Raw genomic sequence first — 20,095 nt, forward strand, 5'->3', positions numbered from 1 at the left:
ACATCAAAAGGACAACTTGTAGATTTTATGTGTTTTACAACATCAGCGAGAGATGCAAAAGAAATGGGCTCAAACTGTTCGAGCACAACAGAATGTGCACGAGGAGCAGACAACTCAACATTACAGCTCTGATCAGCGTTCTGTCTGACTGATGAAACCTTATCAATAAAAAACTGAAGAAACTCCTCACAGGTTGTGGTTGTAGCGTCCATCAAAACAAAGGTGTGTGGATTTACAACTGAGTTTATAGTCTGAAATAACACATTGGGACGATGACAACTGCTCGAAATAATATGAGACAGATATTGTGCTTTTGCCTCCTTCACAGCCTTCTGATAGTCAGACTGTCCCTCAGAAAACCCAGAGACACCTGTAGTTTGTCCTTTTTCCATTTTCTGTTCGCCTGTCTGCAGCGTTGCCTGAGGGCACGGGTCGTGGCATTTAACCAGGGGTCGGATTTTGATTTGATTTGATTTGATTTGCAACAGAGATTTGATTTGCAACAGAGTCCAAAATTACTGTGCATGTAGAGTGGAAAGAAGAGAGAATGTTATCTGGGAGTAATGGAGAAACCAGTCCATTCATGGCATAAAACTGAGAGTCCATGAAGGCAGCAGCAAAGTCCCCCGCTGTCGAGGATGTGACCAAACGGCGGCGAGAGACAGGAACAAGTGGCTTACTAGCAGATGGAGGAGCAATAAATTCAAAAATAACAGGAAAGTGATCTGAAATAGCAATGTCTGATATGTCCTTAAGTGAAACTGAGAGCCCAAAAGAAATAACCAGGTCCAAGGTGTGTCCAAGATTGTGTTAGTCCATCCACAACTTGTGTTAGACCAAAAGAGTTCAGGAGGCTTTTAAAATCATCAGCCAGCTGATTAGAAGGACAACAGATATGAATATTAAAATCACCACAGACCAAAAATTTGTCATATTTTGGGATAAAATCTGCCAGAAACTCAGAAAACTCCTGAATAAAATCCTTATTAAATTTTGGTGGACGGTAAACAACAGCACAGAGCACAGGACAGTCGAACTCCATCACAAACAACTGAAGTTCAAAAGTGGAGTAGACATTAGAAGATAAAAATCGGCATTTAAAACTGTCTTTAAAAACCGTGGTCACACCCCCGCCTCGACCTGATGCTCGCAGGGGAGCTGAAAAACGAGCAGCCGGGGGGGAGGAGCTCAGAAAAGGCGCTATTTTCACCTGGTTTCAACCAGGTCTCCGTTAACAGGAGAAAGTCCAGATCACGACTGGAGAAAAAGTCATTAAAAATGAAAGTCTTACTTGTGAGTGACCTTGTGTTGATGAGCGCCACACGGACTGAGCGCACGTCAGTCTGCTGGGAGACACAACTGAGCGGGCGCAGGTTCTCCTGCACGCAGCCACGACTGCAGCTCCTCACAGGACGGCGACGCGGAAGTGGAGACCCGGCACCCTGGACAACCGGCCGGAGCCACCGATAGCGAAAAGTCAGGGAACGCCGCACGTCATAGCCGTCATATGGTGTGAAGACTCCAGCTATGAATTGTCGTGGAGCATGTTTGCAGGAAACAGCCAGGCACACTCTGAGCCAAACAGGAACTCCTCCTCTCTTCCCACGTCCTCTGCGATGCAGACGCCGAGGTAACACGCCAAGCGGCCGGCGTAGAAAGTCGGGTACGGACGCTAAGACAGGCGGCGGGGGCAGCCGCATCCCTGGCCGTCCACCCGAGCCAGGAACAGCGAAATTCTCCAGCGAAGCCCGAACGCTGATAAGAGTCTGGCGATCATACACCAGGAGCGGTGACACATTCCATGCAACAAAGTGTAAAAACAATAAAAACGACACTAAAAGAAGCGAGTGCCGACAGCAGGCCACATACAACGGCACCATCTTACAGACAGATCAGGAAGCCTCACAAGGTAGATAGGGTATCACCCTATCTATCTACCTCACGTGGGGAGCTCGGAGTAGAGCCGCTGCTCCTTTGAATTGAAAGGACTCTGCTGAGGTGGATCGGGCATTTGGTAAGGATGCCCCCTGGATGCCTCCCTAGGGAGGTGTCCCAGGCACATCCATCTGGGAGGAGACCCTGGGGAAGACCCAGGACTAGGTGGAGAGATTATATCTCCACACTAGCCTGGGAACGCCTCGTGATCCCCCAGTCAGAGTTGGTCACTGTGGCCCGGGAAAGGGAAGTCTGGGGTCCCTTGCTGGAGCTGTTGCCCCCGCGACCCGAACCCGGATAAGTGGTTGAAGATGAGTGAGTGAGTAAATTGGCTAAAATAAGTTTTGTTATGGTTTTAGTAATGTTAGTTTGAGTAGTTGCTTGTGTTTTGTCTTAAATGGTGATTCTCTCTATGTCTGGGCAGGTATAGAGCGCAGAGCCACCCGAGGGCACTTGTAGTTTGTGTTAATTTTTTCTAAGCAGAACAAGAGGCAGCTAATGGTGTTATGATTGTTTGGTTCAAATATTTTAAAAAAACACTGCAAAACATCTGAACATTTGTCATCTTTTGCATGTGTAAGATCTCCTCACCTCCCCAAGATGCTTTAGTGGCAATTTGATTTCAAGTTTGTTGACTTTAGCTCCATTAGTACGTCTTACTACATAAGGAATACTGCAGTTTGTTTCCCTGGCATTAAAATATGAATTTTCATAACTATAATTTCTTCCCATTGCTTTTTCCCTCCTTCATTCCAGGAAAGACCCTGTTGTTATTCCCCGCCCTTCTCTTGTTGCTACACTCCACCTCACTCTCAATGCCCAGATTGTCACACATACTTTCATAATGGAGGCTGTTGGGGGTGAGTGACTGTACATGTTTGTGTTAGCAATTAAGTTTAAATGTCATTTTGAGACCCTGTGTTCTCTCAGCACTATATTTTGCATTGGAGGTTTTGGCTGATACATCTACTGTTAGGATACTGTAGTCTTGTAGCTTTATCTGTTCACTGCCTCCTTCACACTGCAGGTCCATGTGTTTTCAAAGTTCACCTACATGTTATTTTACGGGGTGTTTGCCCTTAAGGGAGCTTGTTTTTTATATTTTATTTCACTTTGCACACAGCACCAAATGAAGAAAGTGTACGCACAAGCCCATCCAGGCATTCAACTGGAGTGCAGCTAGATTCACAGTTTTACTTTTGAAATGAGAAAACCAAAAATGGAAAAAAGAGACAATTTCCTTTTTTTTTCTTTTTTATTTCTTATGTAAGTAAACAAAAAAAGGGGGGAAGGGGAGCGGCCTTTTTTCCATGATTTGTTTTGATAATAGAAAACGGTAAACCAAAAAAATGATTTACCATCTAATTTTCTTCATTGTGTTTCTAAATACAGATTGGGAATTACTATAGATAACTTTGTGGGTTTTTTGTTTTATTTTGTTTTGTGGACAGGTGTTAGGCAGCGTTCTCATTTTGATTCTCTCTTATTTTCAGACTTTTACTCTAATTTTTAATCATAATAACGTTGAGTCATTAGAGTGACAGTTCTTGATATGCTTTATTTGAACTTTTAGAAGTCATACTCGTCATTTTTTGATCAGTGAGTTTTATGTATTTTATTTGAGTTGTTTTTGGCTGTATAGGACATGCATCTAGGGACCAATGAGGTGTGTGCTTTTGAAAACAAACAAAAGCTTTAAAGTAGCATGATGAAATTTTCAACATCTAATCTTGACAATTCAAATTGCAACATTTAATTTCCTCTCATTCAGTTGTGTGCTTGCTCGCACTCATGTGCTTAGGATAAACACAACAAAGACGTATGACGGTCAGGTAACATCAGGTTTTGTCACAAATTGATAGTAGAGAAGATTGAATCTTCGACTGGACTGGGTTTCGAAGACGTTTCGCTTCAAATCGCAGAAGCTTCCTCAGCTAAAATTCTTGCTATGGTGGTCTGACTTCTGTCTTGACTCTTGTAGAGAAGAATAATCAAGAAGTCACACAAGCTGAAGTTTTAAACCTAACCAGACCCCTCCTACCGAGAGGCAGACTGCTATAAGCTAGTGACTAAACAATAGCTCTAATTAGCACCTATTGTGCTCTAGTTAGCACCGTCCTAATGACAGGGCAGCTGTCGCTCCTAATGATGGGAAGGACCCTCTCATGATGGCTCCCTTGACGACTCTGCTGATGACGTGAATGACTCATTACCATGAACAAAAGACTGAAACTGCTTTGACCTGAGTACCCCATTGAAAACAGGGGATAAAGCGTGTCTCAGACACCCTCCCCGGTTAAGGCTGGGTTTCAAACGTTTCACAAAGAATGCCTCCTTGACCCCTCTCTCAAACCATTTCTTCTCTCTGGCTAATATTTTAACTTCCTTGTCCTCAGACGTGTGGTTAGTGTCTTTAAGGTGGAGATGAACTGCAGACTGAGGTCCACTGGCGTCCTCTCTGCAGTGCTGGTATAGCCTTATAGCCAAATTGATGTCAAATCAGGACATCCTAGTGACATTGTGCTACAACATCATTTGGGTGTTATTTTGTAGAGCATCCTGTGACATTCATACATGGCATCTTACAGAAATATTGGTTGTTGGTCTTGTATTTTGTTAACAAATAAAATAATAGGGCATGGGGAAATGTGGTTTACAGTGCATCGTTCCTGAAGGAAAAAATAGTAATCAGTTTGCAGGAATATTGTAGATAGCTAGGCAGGTGTCTGTTTTTGTAATTGAAGTTCATTACATGATGGTTTTTACAATGTAGTGTGTAGAGTCCTTTTATTCAGAGTAGCGACATGAGCCGGAAAAAAAAGGTCACGTGACTCATGGTGCCATCTTGAGGCCAAAATAGCATTCGCTGATAATCTTTCTGCATGTAAATCCAGGTATTTTTTTTATTTGCTGAAAATGCCGGGTTGCTGTGCATTTGGATGCACAAATAGACACAACAAGGGTTTCAAGATGTAGAGATTCCCTTCAGATCCAAACAGAAGAAAATTTTGGAAAATAAAGTCACCCGTCTCATAGTCAAAGTTTTGAGAGGTAAATTTGTTGTTCAGTCCCATGTACAATAAAACTCACCTAAACCATCATCGTATAAACCGGATATTTTTGTATGGTTTTCCATGTAATAAACACCGTATATAACAGATTTTGTTTAATCGATTTTCGTTCACATCGGATAAAATGTCCTGTCTGATCACAATGTATCTCCATTAAAAACTCCTCACATGTACCGGACAGAGCAGTATGGACGTGGACAGTAACAGCGGTACAGAATTAAAGTTCAGCGATGATACTCAGAGATTTGCAGAAAGTGGGACCAGAGTTATTTCCGTGATTAAAAGCCCGACTGTTTATTTTTTCAACCCCTGCTCAGACTCTGACCTGCAGCCTGGATGTGCACCTGTTAAATCAGACACCACAAAAGGTTGTGATTTGACCATTTTCTGCTTTCCCTCTTTTTTATATACTTTTTTCAGTGCCCACACTGATTACAAATGGATCAGAAAAGTCTGCAAATTTACAACACAGAGTAGTAAAAAGAGGAAATTGTACACCTTACCTTTGAATTGGAGGTGATGATTATAGAAAGAAAAGCTTGTTGAGGGACAAATTAGTCCAGAATAAAGCATAATGCAGCGACGGAAACCTTTAAAACTGTCACGTATGTCAACGTCAGTTACAGAGTTGCAGAAGCATAAATCAGGCTTTAAATTCATTAAATAAATCATCATAAATTGTGCATTCATGTAAATTTGAAAACTTAACTATTTTTATATTTATTTTGATAGTACTTGTACCTGGATGTGTTGCTGTATGTGGTTAACTGATAAAAAGTTCAGTCGTTCAGCACAGTTGGCTCCAAAATGGCGCCATGTTCAGTTGACTGTGCTCTAAAAAGGGACTCTAGTGGTGTGGCGTCAGGAAGGGCATCCGGTGTAAAACTTGTGCCAAATTAACATTGATTGTATAATGGTCACAACACGCCACTCCATGATATAGTTGCGATGTAGCACAAGTCTGCACAATTATGTCATGACAAAGCCGTTATGTAAGGTTGTGGTGATGAAAAAGTGATGTTTTCACAATGTCATACAAACGTAGAAAGGTTTGCTGGGAAGCTGAAACAGAAACTTGACGCACTGTAGCCCACAGCGCTGTTCGTCATCATTAATGTTGATGAGGTAACAGAAGTTACACTGTTTACATTACACCTGTTTGGAAACCTTTACAGAGTGTAAATGGTAAATGAACTGCATTTATATAGCGCTTTTCCATCTGCATCAGACGCTCAAAGCGCTTTACAATTATGCCTCACATTCACCCCGATGTCAGGGTGCTGCCATACAAGGCGCTCACTACACACAGGGAGCAATAGGGGATTAAAGGCCTTGCCCAAGGGCCCTTAGTGATTTTCCAGTCAGGCGAGGGAAGTGTAAAACATCAGAGTGACAAACTAGACCCTTTTGCAGTCACTGTCTGGCTTTCACAGATGCTCTATCTTTATTTTTTTTTAATAATACCATTTAAATGTTGTAAGTGCATGGGTACCAGAGTTGATCAAACTTTGTCATGTAATGTATTTTTCTTATACTTCCCCTACCATCAGCTTGTGCTGTGTCAGCCATGCTTTGCGAGGTGGCTGGCAGTGGTGTCAGCAGCAGCGTGCGCAGTGATGGAGTGGATGGAGATAAGGTCAGAGGTGACATGGAGTTTGATGTGGTGTTTTGTCAATCAGAGTTGACTGAGAGAGCACTGCGACTCTGCCATCTATTGCCTCCAGGCTTTATGCCCGTAGGTTTGAATTCATATCACACACACACATACCCACAGTCTCATTCACTGGATGTTTAATGGAGCTGAACAACCACTTATAATGCAGTGCTGCCTTCCTTTATTTCAAAGAGTGAGAGATCCTGGATTGTGTATCTAACGTATGTTAGTGTGCGTTTGTGGATGTGGATGTTGCATGAGACTGATTTCAAGGGCTTGAAATCCTCACCAGAAATGCGATTTCTGTCTGGGTTTGCCCACCTTTTAATTCAGCAAGCAGCTTTTTCTCATTTCTTTGCCGTATTTCTCACTGAAAAATGTCTTTGCTTCTTTCATCCTCCTGCTGGCCGTCTCTTATTCACCGTCTCTGATCTCCACTACATTTCTGCTGCACACCTTATGCTGTCTGTCAGCTGTCTCCCTCTGCAGTTCGAAGATATGTGATGAGTTGAAGCTGTTGTGCATCTAAGCCTGCTTTACTGTTGAAGTTCTTTTTCTTTCTCTGCAGCCCTGTCATTCATCCTTGAGCTTTGCTCTGGATGCGGTTGACAGTCTGGTACGCTGTGGCATCCTGATCATGGAAGAAGTATGAAAACATTACTTGTTTCCCAAACATACACAATTTTACTCTAATGCCCTATATACGAGGGCTGTCAATAAAGTATAGGTCCTTTTTATTTTTTTCAAAAACTATATGGATTTCATTCATATGTTTTTACGTCAGACATGCTTGAACCCTCGTGCGCATGCGTGAGTTTTTCCATGCCTGTCGGTGACGTCATTCGCCTGTGAGCACTCCTTGTGGGAGGAGTCGTCCAGCCCCTCGTCGGAATTCCTTTGTCTGAGAAGTTGCTGAGAGACTGGCGCTTTGTTTGATCAAAATTTTTTCTAAACCTGTGAGACACATCGAAGTGGACACGGTTTCAAAAAATTAAGCTGGTTTTCAGTGAAAATTTTAACGGCTGATGAGAGATTTTGAGGTGATACTGTCGCTTTAAGGACTTCCCACGGGGCGAGACGTCGCGCAGTGCTCTCAGGCGCCGTCGTCAGCCTATTTCAAGCTGAAAACCTCCACATTTCAGGCTCTATTGATCCAGGACGTCGTGAGAGAACAGAGAAGTTTCAGAAGAAGTCGGTTTCAGCATTTTATCCAGATATTCCACTGTTAAAGGAGATTTTTTTTAATGAAAGACGTGCGAACCTCCGTGTTGATAACCATTTGTAAAATCCAGGCGGCTTTTGATGGCTTTCAGTGGAGTGAGTATATGAAAAATTGTTTAACAGCTGGACATGTTCCAACTTGTCCTTAAGGCTTCCAACAGAGGTGTTTTTCCTGTGGCGGAGCGTCGCGGCGGCTGCGAGCTGACGCTGCAATCCGTCCGCACGTCTTTCATTAAAAAAATCTCCTTTAACAGTGGAATATCCAGATAAAATGCTGAAACCGACTTCTTCTGAAACTTCTCTGTTCTCTCACGATGTCCTGGATCAATAGAGCCTGAAATGTGGAGGTTTTCAGCTTGAAACAGGCTGACGACGGCGCCTGGGAGCGCTGCGCGACGTCTCGCACCGTGGGAAGTCCTTAAAGCGACAGTATCACCTCAAAATCTCTCATCAGCCGTTAAAATTTTCACCGAAAACCAGCTTAATTTTTCGAACCGTGTCCACTTCGATGTGTCTCACAGGTTTAGAAAAAATTTTGATCAAACAAAGCGCCAGTCTCTCAGCAACTTCTCAGACAAAGGAATTCCGACGAGGGGCTGGATGACTCCTCCCACAAGGAGTGCTCACAGGCGAATGACGTCATCGACAAGCGTGGAAAAACTCACGCATGCGCACGAGGGTTCAAGCATGTCTGACGTAAAAACATATGAATGAAATCCATATAGTTTTTGAAAAAAATAAAAATGACCTATACTTTGACAGACCTCATACAATGTGTTTTTTTTTCAGTTCCAATTACTATTATTGCCTTATTTGGGCATTAAACTCTTCAGGTCTGTGAAGTCTGTTAGAATTTTATCTATAAACACTTATTATGGTGCATCTGGAAAGTATTCCCAGCGCTTCACTTTTTCCACATTGTATTATGTTACAGCCTTATTCTATGCCATGAAGCTCAGAATTGAGCTAAGGTGCATCCTGTTTCCAGAAAGGTCCTCCCAATAAAGTATTACATTAATAAAGTATTCAGGTAGCAGGTAGCATCAGATTTATTTGTAACTAAAATGTTGTCAGTAGAAGAAGGAATGTACTCTCCAAGGATCAATGTATCCATTTTGGGTCATAAAGTCTGAAAAAGATGTGGATATAGCAGAGGGGTTTTTTTATGCTGGAGGCAGATCTATCAAGTAAAAGATCAATAATGTAATTTAGATCACCGCCAAAAATCAGAAGGTGTGTATTTACATCTGGGATCATCCCCAAATGTCATCAGCAAACTGGGCATTATCAAAATTTGGCCCATAAACATTCACCATAACAACAGGATTGTGCACAATAGTTCCTACAATAATTAAATATCTTCCATTTGTGTCTGTGATCATTTTAGAACGTAAGAAATGTATTTTCTTACTAATAAAAATTGAAGCCCCTTTTGCTCTGGAGTCAAAATTTGAGTGATAGATGTGGCCTGTCCACAGCTTTGTAAGCCTGTTATGATCTCCAGTACATAAATGAGTTTTCTGGAGAAAAATCACATCTGTTTTAAGACAAAACCTTAGACCTCTTTACAGGACCATTCATACCCTTCACATTCCAGGATAAGAATCTAATGAGACTACCCATAGTTCTACAGTCAGCCATATGCACACGTTTCCAGTAGTATTACAGTGTGGTTATGGTCACATATTGACAGAAAAAGGCGATACAAACATTGGGTCACCTTAAGTATCAAGGGCATTAAAGAGACAAAACACAATAAACCAAATAAAAACAAATAGTATCGGGGGAAAAGAGATAAAAACAAAAACTAAAAAACTATACCAAACACACATTCAGGCCAGAACACCCCCACCACCCTGTTGGTCCCCTTCCCCAAATGAAATGGGCTGCACCTCAGACCTTTTCGGTCTGCCATCTTGGATTTTAACCACTTGTTGTCTTTTTGGAGTGCAGAGTATTGGGCCTTGAGCTGGTCCAAACGCTGATCAAATTAAATTTGTGCGGATTCAAGAGAATTACTGTGTAAACTGTGGTCACACACTGCAGAATGGACACTGTCCAGCTTGGACAACAAACTTTCAAAAGAAGGCTTAAAGTCCGCAGACAACTAAACTCCACCATAGTTATAGGTGCAGCAAACAGAGATGTTTCTCTGTGTTGTTATTAATTATTAAGACTTATAAATGCTCTGTGATTCTGGGAGCGATGAGAGATGGTTTCATCAGTCAACTTCTGATGAGCAAATGTGTCATTGGCTACGAAATGATTATCTTATATAATGTGGCACGAAACGGGACACAGCGAGGCATCCAGCCGGACAAAGCGGGTCGCATTGCCATGACAAATTGTGCAGCAGTGCGGGGATCAAATTTGTGCAAGTGGTGACTTTATGCTCAGCGAAGACAGGTGGACGCAAAGTCTTCGCAGTACCCGATGGGCATATGAGTGTAATCTCTAAACGCCATAACGGAAGTCCCTTTTTGATACAGTCTTAAAGATTTTGCATTTGAAAGTCTGTCCTTATCCGCACATTGCTATTTGTGGCTGCCCCCTTTGAAACTGGAAAAAAATTATGTACACACTCAGAGGCTCCTCTGATACGTTCTGCCGCCACTGTGATTAATTATGTGAAGCATCTCTCACCTGGGGAAATCTTCCTGTAATGTAGCGGAGTGAAATTGGGGTAATCGTGCTCTGGGGGTCTTGGTTGTGCTTTGCCATCTGCCTGTCTGCTAGTCACAAGGTTGCAGAAGCCACTGTTGTTGCTTTTTTGTTTTTTTTTTAGTTGTTTGGTCTTCTGTGTTTGTGTTTATCTTTGTGGTTTTTGTTTTTCCTTTGGTTTGGTTTTGGGGTTAGATTTTGTTCATTTCTTGTTGTTTGCTATTTTATTTAATAAAATATATTGATTTTAAAATAGGAATAGGAACTGTGCGTGAGGAAAATTTTGAAATGTTCAAAATCTCTGTCATGGATTAATTATGTGAACCTCACATGAACATTGCACAAACAATTAAAAAACACTGAGTGTGAGTGTGAGACATTGTGTCAGCACACCGCACCACAGTGCAGCTCGTCTGAACGATTATGACGAGATGTTAAATCTAGCATAAACATAATTTTACAGATACTCATAAGAAGGAATGAACATGCAACTGTTTTACCAGCCATTACAACATAAATATTACAAATAATTACCTTTTACACCAGTGGTTTTCAAACTGTGAGGCAAGGGGGGGGGGCAGAGTTCTTCGGGGGAGCTCAAAAAGATAAGTGTATACTGTTAACCAACAAAAGAAGGGGGGAAAAAAGAAAACATTGTTAGCTACATGCCAGGAGCAAAATGGATACATTTTTAGTGCAGAAATCTACTAGTGAGAAGACAGTCTGGGTCGACCAAAAAAGAAGAATGACAATGATTATTTAAAGTTAGGATTTTCGTGGACTAGTTAAGAAGATGCCCCACTGCCCAGTGGTGGGCACAGTTCTGCTAATCCGCTAACTGCTAGTTATTGAAGCTAATGTTTTCATTATCGGATTAGCTTTTCAGATAACTTTGAAAACCATCATCGGACCAATTATCTTCCAATAAGTTTTGCTCCGATAATTTTTAGATCGTTAACATCTTTTTGCAGGTGTAGTGAATAAAGCTTAACAGTTAAAAACATTTATGAAGTCCGATATCAAAGATTTGAGTACCTACCTGTTAAATGTTTTGTAGCAGATAAACAGCTCTATTCTCTGTAAACAGCGGAGAGCTGGTTTCAGGAGAAACTGCTCTATACTCTGCAGTTGGAGAAAAGCTGGTCACAAGATCATTGCTCTTGACACCATGCTAAACCACCGGCAGTATCACCCAAGTCATCCAGAGGCATTCAGTTTTAACTTACGGTTAAAATTTTAACCAAACTAATTTCGGACATGTTATTTAAATTAACGGGACTTCTGAAGTTTTATAAAGTGAAAATATCAGCTATATGTTGTAGTTTTAAAGTATTGCACTAATTTTGAAGGTTTTAGTGTGGACATGCAGTGTCCAGGTGCATTATGGGTAATCTCAGTACAGTCACGGCAGGAGAAATGCATTTGAGACGCCCTGATCAGGCTCCACACAGACAACAGCATTAAACTCTTTGTATATTGTGCCTAAAACTCTTGTGAATATATTCTCTGGGTTTATAAACATTGTTATTGTTTGTTTTATGTAAAAATGCCAGAAGCAGCTCAGGTTGCTTCTCCATTGTTTTCATTTGGAATCACTGTGAGTTGCAATCAATTCCTGTTTGCTTCATAACGTTCTGCTTATTGTCCTACAGCGCTGTTTGTCATCTTTGTTCCAGAGTAATATATATAAAAGATGTCTGAAATTGGTTTACGTTTATTAAATTCCATGCAGATTAAACGTTGCACGCGGATTATTTGGAATATTTGTTTTGGTAAGTTTTCACGTTCTCTACTGCCATCTACTGGCTGGTAGTGTTCATGGCAGTATTTGCCCTAAGTATTGAGATATCCCATAATCCTTTGCGCTTCTGAGAGTTGTTGCAGCCTCTTGCAGCAGAAGAAACACAAAAAGATGTCGAAAGTGTGTCATGGTGGGGGGGTGCGCAGCTATTGATTTGCTCTCTGAGGGGGGCTCACTCTCCCACACTTTGAAAACCCCTTTTTTAGACTATTCCAAATGCGTTCTCCACCTTATGAAGAGAGAGAGAGAGAGACCTCTGTGATTCTAGAAGCAATTAGAGGTGTTTTAATCAGTCAAACTCTGAGAGAAAATGACTAATCTGCTACAAAATAATTATTTTATATACGCACCATCCAGCAGCACAAAGTGCTGCATCCAGCTGGGACCACAACGAATTTGTCTAATGTCACAACGAACTGCATGGAAGTGCAGGGGTTAAATGCATACATGTGTCAAGGCACCTGAAGATCCAGGCTTTCACTGACTTCCCTGACTCAGTGATCAGCAGTGCATCTGCACACAGTGAAAGTGTCAAACTTGTAGAGAGAGTCCTTTATCTCGGCAGTGACATTCATTTCTCTGGGTTCTCTGCTTTTGAGATCAAGTGATGCCTGGGAAGAGCTTATGAAGTCAAGAGTTTACTGGATAGAGGTGTTTGGCAATGCCAATACATTTGCAGGAGAAAGCAGGTTAAAGTCCTTTAGCTAAAGTTGTCTCCTTTTGGCAATTCCCAGCCACCGTACCAGTGGCTTCCAGTGGATTGTTTGCTGTTGTGACGCTCTTCCGAACTTTACACGGTTGTATATGTTTCTTTTATTTCTGTTTAGCACTCTTCTGGTTAAGTGTATGTACTGTGAATAGGGTTGCCAACCGTCCCTTGAAAAACGGAATCATCCCTTATTTGGAAATAAAAGTGTGCGTTCCGTATTGACCTGAAACGGGACGCAGTTTGTCCCGTATTTCTGTGAGAATCAAAGTCTGTAAAATGTCAATGGAATTGACTTGCGCTTTATTTGGAAACTTACGGTAAATTTGATCCCAGCCTCTCTCCTGCTCTTCACCAATGAGCTGACAGACACGAGTTGACGATACAGAATCACTCTTATCTCATTGGTTGAGGGACATCTGCTCGCAAGAAGATCCCGGACGAGAATCATGAGCCGACGACCGTCGTCGGACGACCATGACAAATCAGCATGGCTGATACCGACACAGACACCGACACTGGCACTGCAGATACGCCTACGAACAGCAATGTCTGTAATGTCGTTACTCCTCCTCGAAAAAAGAAAGCAAAAATACATGGGCAAATGGGAAAAGGAAAATGGCTAGGTGGAAAAGGTGCGCGACAACAGCTATAAGTATTGTAAGTATTGTTTACTTTTTCAGACTTTCACTGTTACATTGTTTTGAATGATATTTTTTTGTTAATTTATACACTTTTAAGTTAAGCAATAACACGACAGAGAAAGATTTATTTTTAAAGAAATTTTTTTTATATTTTGAAGCAGGACAGGATGCTCATATTGAAATTGTGAGTGAAAATTTATTTTGCACTAAAAATAAATTGCTAAATAATAATTTGTTTTCTGCATATTCATATCATAACAAATGCATGTGTGCATCTACTTAAATTCAGGGTCAAGTCAATAGTCAAATGGTTAAAAATCATTTCACACACACGCTGGGAAGGGTGAAGGCAATGGTCAGTTGGCCGGTCCATGGAAATAGAGACCTGGAATGGACGTCACGTGACTAGCGGCGTGCCCCACGGTGGCCATTACTGAGGGTGGAGAGAGACCTTGATCCTGTTAAACAGAAGCGATATGAGGAGAAAAAAGGCAGCCAGTGCTCCACCATCAACTGCACGAACCACAAAAACAAATTCTCCAGTACTAAAATGAACTGTAAAAGAGCCTTAATGTAATTATGTAAAACAAATGTCTATTTTAAAGTCGTTATGCCGCAATTTAATGTCAGTATACTGAGACTATAACTCAACGCCATAAGTTCTTTTCATTAAGCTGCGTTCACATGCGGAAACAAAAATGTTTAAATATATTTATGTCTATATATATACTTGCAGCTGTTGTTTAATATGATATGTACATGGTGGTCACAGGAGGCATTTAAATTTTAACAGTGTGGTTGGAGGGGATGGAGGAGGTACTTTTTACCCTGACTGAGGGTCAAAAGTCATAAATTCTTTATGGCTTTATATCTACTTGTAATAAAATGTTAGTAAAAATCATATATATGTTGTTGTCATTAAAAGTCTAGCAGTAATATTACAGTGGAAAAAGCAGCAAGGTAAATGAGCACAATGGCAAGGCATACTTCAGATTAATATTTTAATACATAAGGATTTTTTATCCAGACATGTATGTGTTCGTTAGCATGAATACAACTTACAAGCGTCATTTATAAAAATCCATCGAGAATTATGATGACAGGAAAAAAAAAAAATCACAGTAAATGAACAGAATGGAATATTTTCCACAAATTTCCACACTTTACATAAAACATTTTTTTCTACCTAGACATGTATGGGTTCATTAGAAAGAACAATTAAAAGGCTTTAAAACAAGCCTACTTTTATTAAAATCTGTTAACAAATAGCAACAATAAAGTGAGAAAAGCAGCACAGTTTGTTGTAATTTCCCCAGATTTCTGCATTTTACATAAAAGTTTTTTTTTTCACCCACACATGCATAGGTGCATTGGAAAGAGCTTTCAAAGGGCTTTGAAACAAGCCTACATTTATTAAAATCCATTAAGAAATAGTGACGCTAGTGCAAAAAAAGCAGTCAGTTTATTATTGATGAGCTGCACATTTCCACCCTTAGTAATGGCGCCTTCCTGTCCTGAGTGACGCTAATAGATAGAGGCGCGCATGTCCATTCCAGTCTATATTTCCATGGGCCGGTCAGCCCTGCCAGTGAGGTGTCCCTTATTTATTTTTCAGAGAGTTGGCAACCCTAACTGTGAATCTTATTTAACTACAGTCCTGTTGTGAATCGCTAGTGGTTAGCTTTCGCTAGCTAGGTCGACTTCCACTCCGGTGTTACTTTTATAGCTATTTCTTTTTGACCTGTTTAATACTTTTGTTAGTTTTTCAGTGTAACTACTGTGAATTTTAGGTCATTATTTTACTCCTGTGTAAATCTTAGGAGTGGCTAGCATTTCCGTTAGCAGTTAGCTTGCATTAGCTAGTTCAACACCCACCCCCGTTTCTTTAATACTTCTGTTAGTTTTTTAGTGTAACTGTTGTGAATTTTAGCTTAGTACAGACGGTTGCCCAGTTCCTGATCACCTTTTTTAAAGTCCCGCTATATGGAGCCATAATGCAACTGAATGTCCTTTATTGTGTATTGTTGTATTGGGTATTTGGATGTTATTTAGCTGAAAAAATCTGGGTGGAGTAGCGCTTCTACTTAAAGTGTGAAGCCACATTATGTGTGGCGCAAACATTAGCCAGAAATGGATCACTTTTGCCAGTTCCGGATCACGACACTCTGCGTCACTTTGGGGGCATTCCTGGCATCTGGCTGGAGCCCTTATAATGCAGAATGATACACACTGTGCCCGAGAATGTGTTTTGAACACAAAATGATAGAAATAATATTTATTAAATGAGAATTTACTTCGTTTCGAAAAGCGCCGTTATACGTTTTTACGAGCAAAAAATGAAGTGTGGAGGTGAGATTTCTCCCGAATTAAAAAGTAAAAGCCTCCACAACTACAGACACGAGGCTGCTGCTTCAGTGATCCGCAACTGGCAAATTTTCGCATCGGAGATAAATGCGTGCAGCAATTAAACAGCAAGATATAACACACTGACATTTTCTACCCAAGTAAGTAAGTATTTTCCCACTCTAGAACCAAAAACACAGAACGGCTAACTCACCTTTGCTACGTTTTAGAGATCGTTACTTTAAAACTTGCAGGAATGAGTGAGTCAGAAAAAGCACGCACACCGGGATGTTTTGATTCCTCTGCTGGTCACAAGGACGGCTGGATCCGGTCGAGCTTGTGAGCCTTAGGAGTGTTTAGCTTATTCATTATTGGTTAGCTCGTGCTTGCTTGGCTATGCTCTTGAATTTCCTAGTGCACAAAGTACACTACTTGACACGCTCCATAAATCCTACGTGATGTTGGAAGATAGGGTGGCTCTCTTAGAGAGCCATGTCCGTAAGTTAGAACAGCTTCTTAGCCCAGTGGAGTTAGATGTTCCGGGCACTCCAGATGACATTAGTGTTGGGCCGGCTAGCGAGCCCATTAGCATCAGCCTAGAAACACCGGATGTGGAGGACGGCTTTCGGACTGTGGCTAGGCGGAGGAAGCCCCGTAGGGCTTGGTGACCATTTGTGGTACCCCGATCACAGTCGCCACTGAATCAGTTCTCCCCTTGGATTTGCCTGATGTGAATTCTCTGAGCGCATGAGTAACTTCCACTCCTGTCTCCAAGTCGAAACGCCAGACTTTAGTGATGGGGATTGTATCACCCGCAAAGTCAGGTTATAGATGCCGGCTGGCATTAAATGTATTCCTGGGGCCAGAGCTCCCAACATTGCATCCCATCTTAGGGTGCTGACGCTGCAGAAGAGAAGACAGACTAAGGAACATGACATGAGATATAGTCACATAGTTATTCACGTCGGCATCAATGATGTCAGGATGAAGCATTAAGAGGTCACAAAAATGGACATAGAGAGGACTTGTGACCTTGCCAGAAATATGTGTCGCATCGATTAATAGTCTATGGTCCCCTCCCCTCCCGGGGTACTGATGAGGCGTTTAGCAGGCTGACATTGTTAAATAGGTGGCTAGCACAATTTTGGAGACAGCAAGGCTTTAGCTTTATTGATAACTGGCCTTCGTTCTGGGGCCACTGTGGCTTGCTGATGCCGGACAGCCTCCACCCTACTGGAGTAGGCCCCGCCATCTTGTCTGCGAACATAGATAGAGCTCTACAGGGAGGGTAACATTAATCAAATCAGATCAAATCAATTTTATTTATATAGCGCCAAATCACAACAAACAGTTGCCCCAATGCGCTTTATATTGTAAGGCAAAAGCCATACAATACTTACAGAAAAACCCTAACAGTCAAAACGACCCCCTGTGAGCAAGCACTTGGCGACAGTGGGAAGGGAAAAACTCCCTTTTAACAGGAAGAAACCTCCAGCAGAACCAGGCTCAGGGAGGGGCAGTCTTCTGCTGGGACTGGTTGGGGCTGAGGGGAGAGAATCAGGAAAAGACATGCTGTGGAAGAGAGCAGAGATCAATCACTAATGATTAAATGCAGATTGGTGGCAACAGAGCAAAAAGAGAGAAAGAACAGTGCATCATGGGAAGCCCCCAGCAGTCTAAGTCTATAGCAGCATAACTAAGGGATGGTCCAGGGTCACCTGATCCAGCCTAACTATAAGCTTTAGCAAAAAGGAAAGTTTTAAGCCTAATCTTAAAAGTAGAGAGGGTGTCTGTCTCCCTGATCCGAATTGGGAGCTGGTTCCACAGGAGAGGAGCGCTGAAAGCTGAAGGCTCTGCCTCCCATTACTATCTTACAAACCCTAGGAACTACAAGTAAGCCTGCAGTTGAGAGCGAAGCGCTCTATTGGGGTGATATGGTACTATGAGGTCCTGAAGATGGGACCTGATTATTCAAAACCTTATAAGTAAGAACAAGAATTTTAAATTCTATTCTAGAATTAACAGGAAGCCAATAAAGAGAGGCCAATATGGGTGAAATATGCTCTCTCCTTCTAGTCCCTGTCAGTACTCTAGTTGCAGCATTTTGAATTAACTGAAGGCTTTTCAGGGAACTTTTAGGACAACCTGATAATAATGAATTACAATAGTCCAGCCTAGAGGAAATAAATGCATTAATTAGTTTTTCAGCATCACTCTGAGACAAGACCTTTCTAATTTTAGAGATATTGCGCAAATGCAAAAAAGCAGTCCTACCTATTTACTTAATATGCGCATTGAAGGACATATCCTGATCATAAATGACTCCAAGATTTCTCACAGTATTACTAGAGGTCAGGGTAATGCCATCCAGAGTAAGGATCTGGTTAGACACCATGTTTCTAAGATTTTTGTGGCCAAGTACAATAACTTCAGTTTTATCTGAATTTAAAAGCAGGAAATTAGAGGTCATCCATGTCTTTATGTCTGTATGGCCCTGTTTACACATAGACGGTAAGAGCTCCCAGAACCGTCCCGGAAGAGTTTTTGGCCGTCTTAAGGATCACACGCCGTTGTTAACGCCGGTACTAGGGGGCGTGGCTTAGTTCCGGCTTTACCGGGAATCATCGAAAAAATTATTCAACATGTCGAATAATTCCGGGAGCGCTCCCGGAGAATTCGCGTGACAACAGAGACAACGCGAACAACGGCGTTTGATACTTTTTAATCACCGTTTCATCCTGCCCCTTCCTGTAGATACACCGCCGTAATTGGCGGCCGGCGTTGTATCCCTAACCAACGGCGTGTAAAATGGCGATAGAGCCCACATCGATGTCATCAAGGGCGTTTTAACCGGTGACAGAGGCAGACAAAACGGCGGTGCTTGCGGACAGTACGCCGTTCTAAACGCCACCTCCCGGTTAACAGCGTTCCAAACAGCCAGCATAGGCGGCAGTCAATATAAAAACGCTAGCGCTACATGCAGATATTTTGCAGAGAAGCTCCAGTATGCCTCCTAAAAGAAAATTGGCAGCGGTAAGGACTTACCAGAGGTCTGGTCAGAAGAGAGGGTAGCCCTGTGGTGGAGACGGAGCAACACGTGAGGAGGGGAAAAAGGAAAGAGAAGAAGAAAGGCTGAGTATGAGCTCCCTCCCCTGCAGTGACAGAGGCATGTATTCCTGCGCTTCAGCCTATTATACCTGGGGGCGGAGCCTATATGCAAAAGTTCCTGGAGTAATGCAGGATTTGCCTGAATAAATCCAGCGGTACACAGGGCATATCGGCGGCAGCAGAACACCGCGTTCTCACGCGCGTTAACCTACAATTGTAAAGGATAGAACTGGGTATTAACCCCCGTGCTGGTGTGCGGATGCTACGGCGTCAAAACGCCGCTTTATTCGGGGATTTAGCGGTGTTTTATCCGCAGTATTTGCGGCTAGTACAGCGGTCAAAACGCCGCGTTTTATCCTTGTATTTGCGGCTAGTACGGCGGTCAGGTATATCTGTTGTCTGTAAGCGGCTTTGTATGCTATTGTTTGATCAGCAGGTTTGGACTCAGTGATGTCAGCGTAGAATCCATTCAAACATTTCTATCCATTAATTAGTATTAATGGATAGAGATGGTTGAGATCATAAGCTTATAAGCACCATTGAGTTTCAAGGTAGTTTGTTAGACAGTCGCATCACATGATTAATGTGTGTGTCTGATTTTGGAATGGATCTTCTTTGTCCTGCTCCACAGGGTGTGTTATGTCTGCACTGTGTCAGGATGTGAACTGGCTAACAGAGGAGCTCTTGTTCAGAAACAAAGACGTTGGCTTTGGGGGAAGTTTAGCAGAGGTGATCCACTATTCTCTGTCTTTGCTCGCCCCTCATATCATCGTAGCTGCAGTGCCGTCCAGGTTGGTTTTCTTTTATTTAAAATACAACAAGTGAGAACATATACGGAGTGTCACAGCTATTCATTGGAGTTTTTAACATTTAGTAGTTATGATCTGTTTTTTATTTTTATTTTCTTAAATTGGCTAAATTGACCAATTAGCTACCAGTTAGATCTGGTGG

At 41.9% G+C, this 20,095-nt stretch overlaps 1 protein-coding gene across 1 annotated transcript in view; it reads left to right on the forward strand.

Moving 5' to 3' along the window:
• gpat2 (glycerol-3-phosphate acyltransferase 2, mitochondrial) overlaps positions 1–20,095 on the forward strand; it is a 174,329-nt gene that overhangs the window by 49,508 nt on the left and 104,726 nt on the right. Inside the window, exons 15-17 of the mRNA XM_034170671.1 lie at positions 2,692–2,795; positions 6,557–6,741; positions 7,229–7,306. Coding sequence (XP_034026562.1) covers positions 2,692–2,795; positions 6,557–6,741; positions 7,229–7,306 — 367 coding nt within the window. The remainder of the gene's footprint in view (positions 1–2,691; positions 2,796–6,556; positions 6,742–7,228; positions 7,307–20,095) is intronic.

Source organism: Thalassophryne amazonica, chromosome 5 (assembly GCF_902500255.1).
Source record: "Thalassophryne amazonica chromosome 5, fThaAma1.1, whole genome shotgun sequence".
NCBI classification, from domain to species: Eukaryota; Metazoa; Chordata; class Actinopteri; order Batrachoidiformes; family Batrachoididae; genus Thalassophryne; species Thalassophryne amazonica.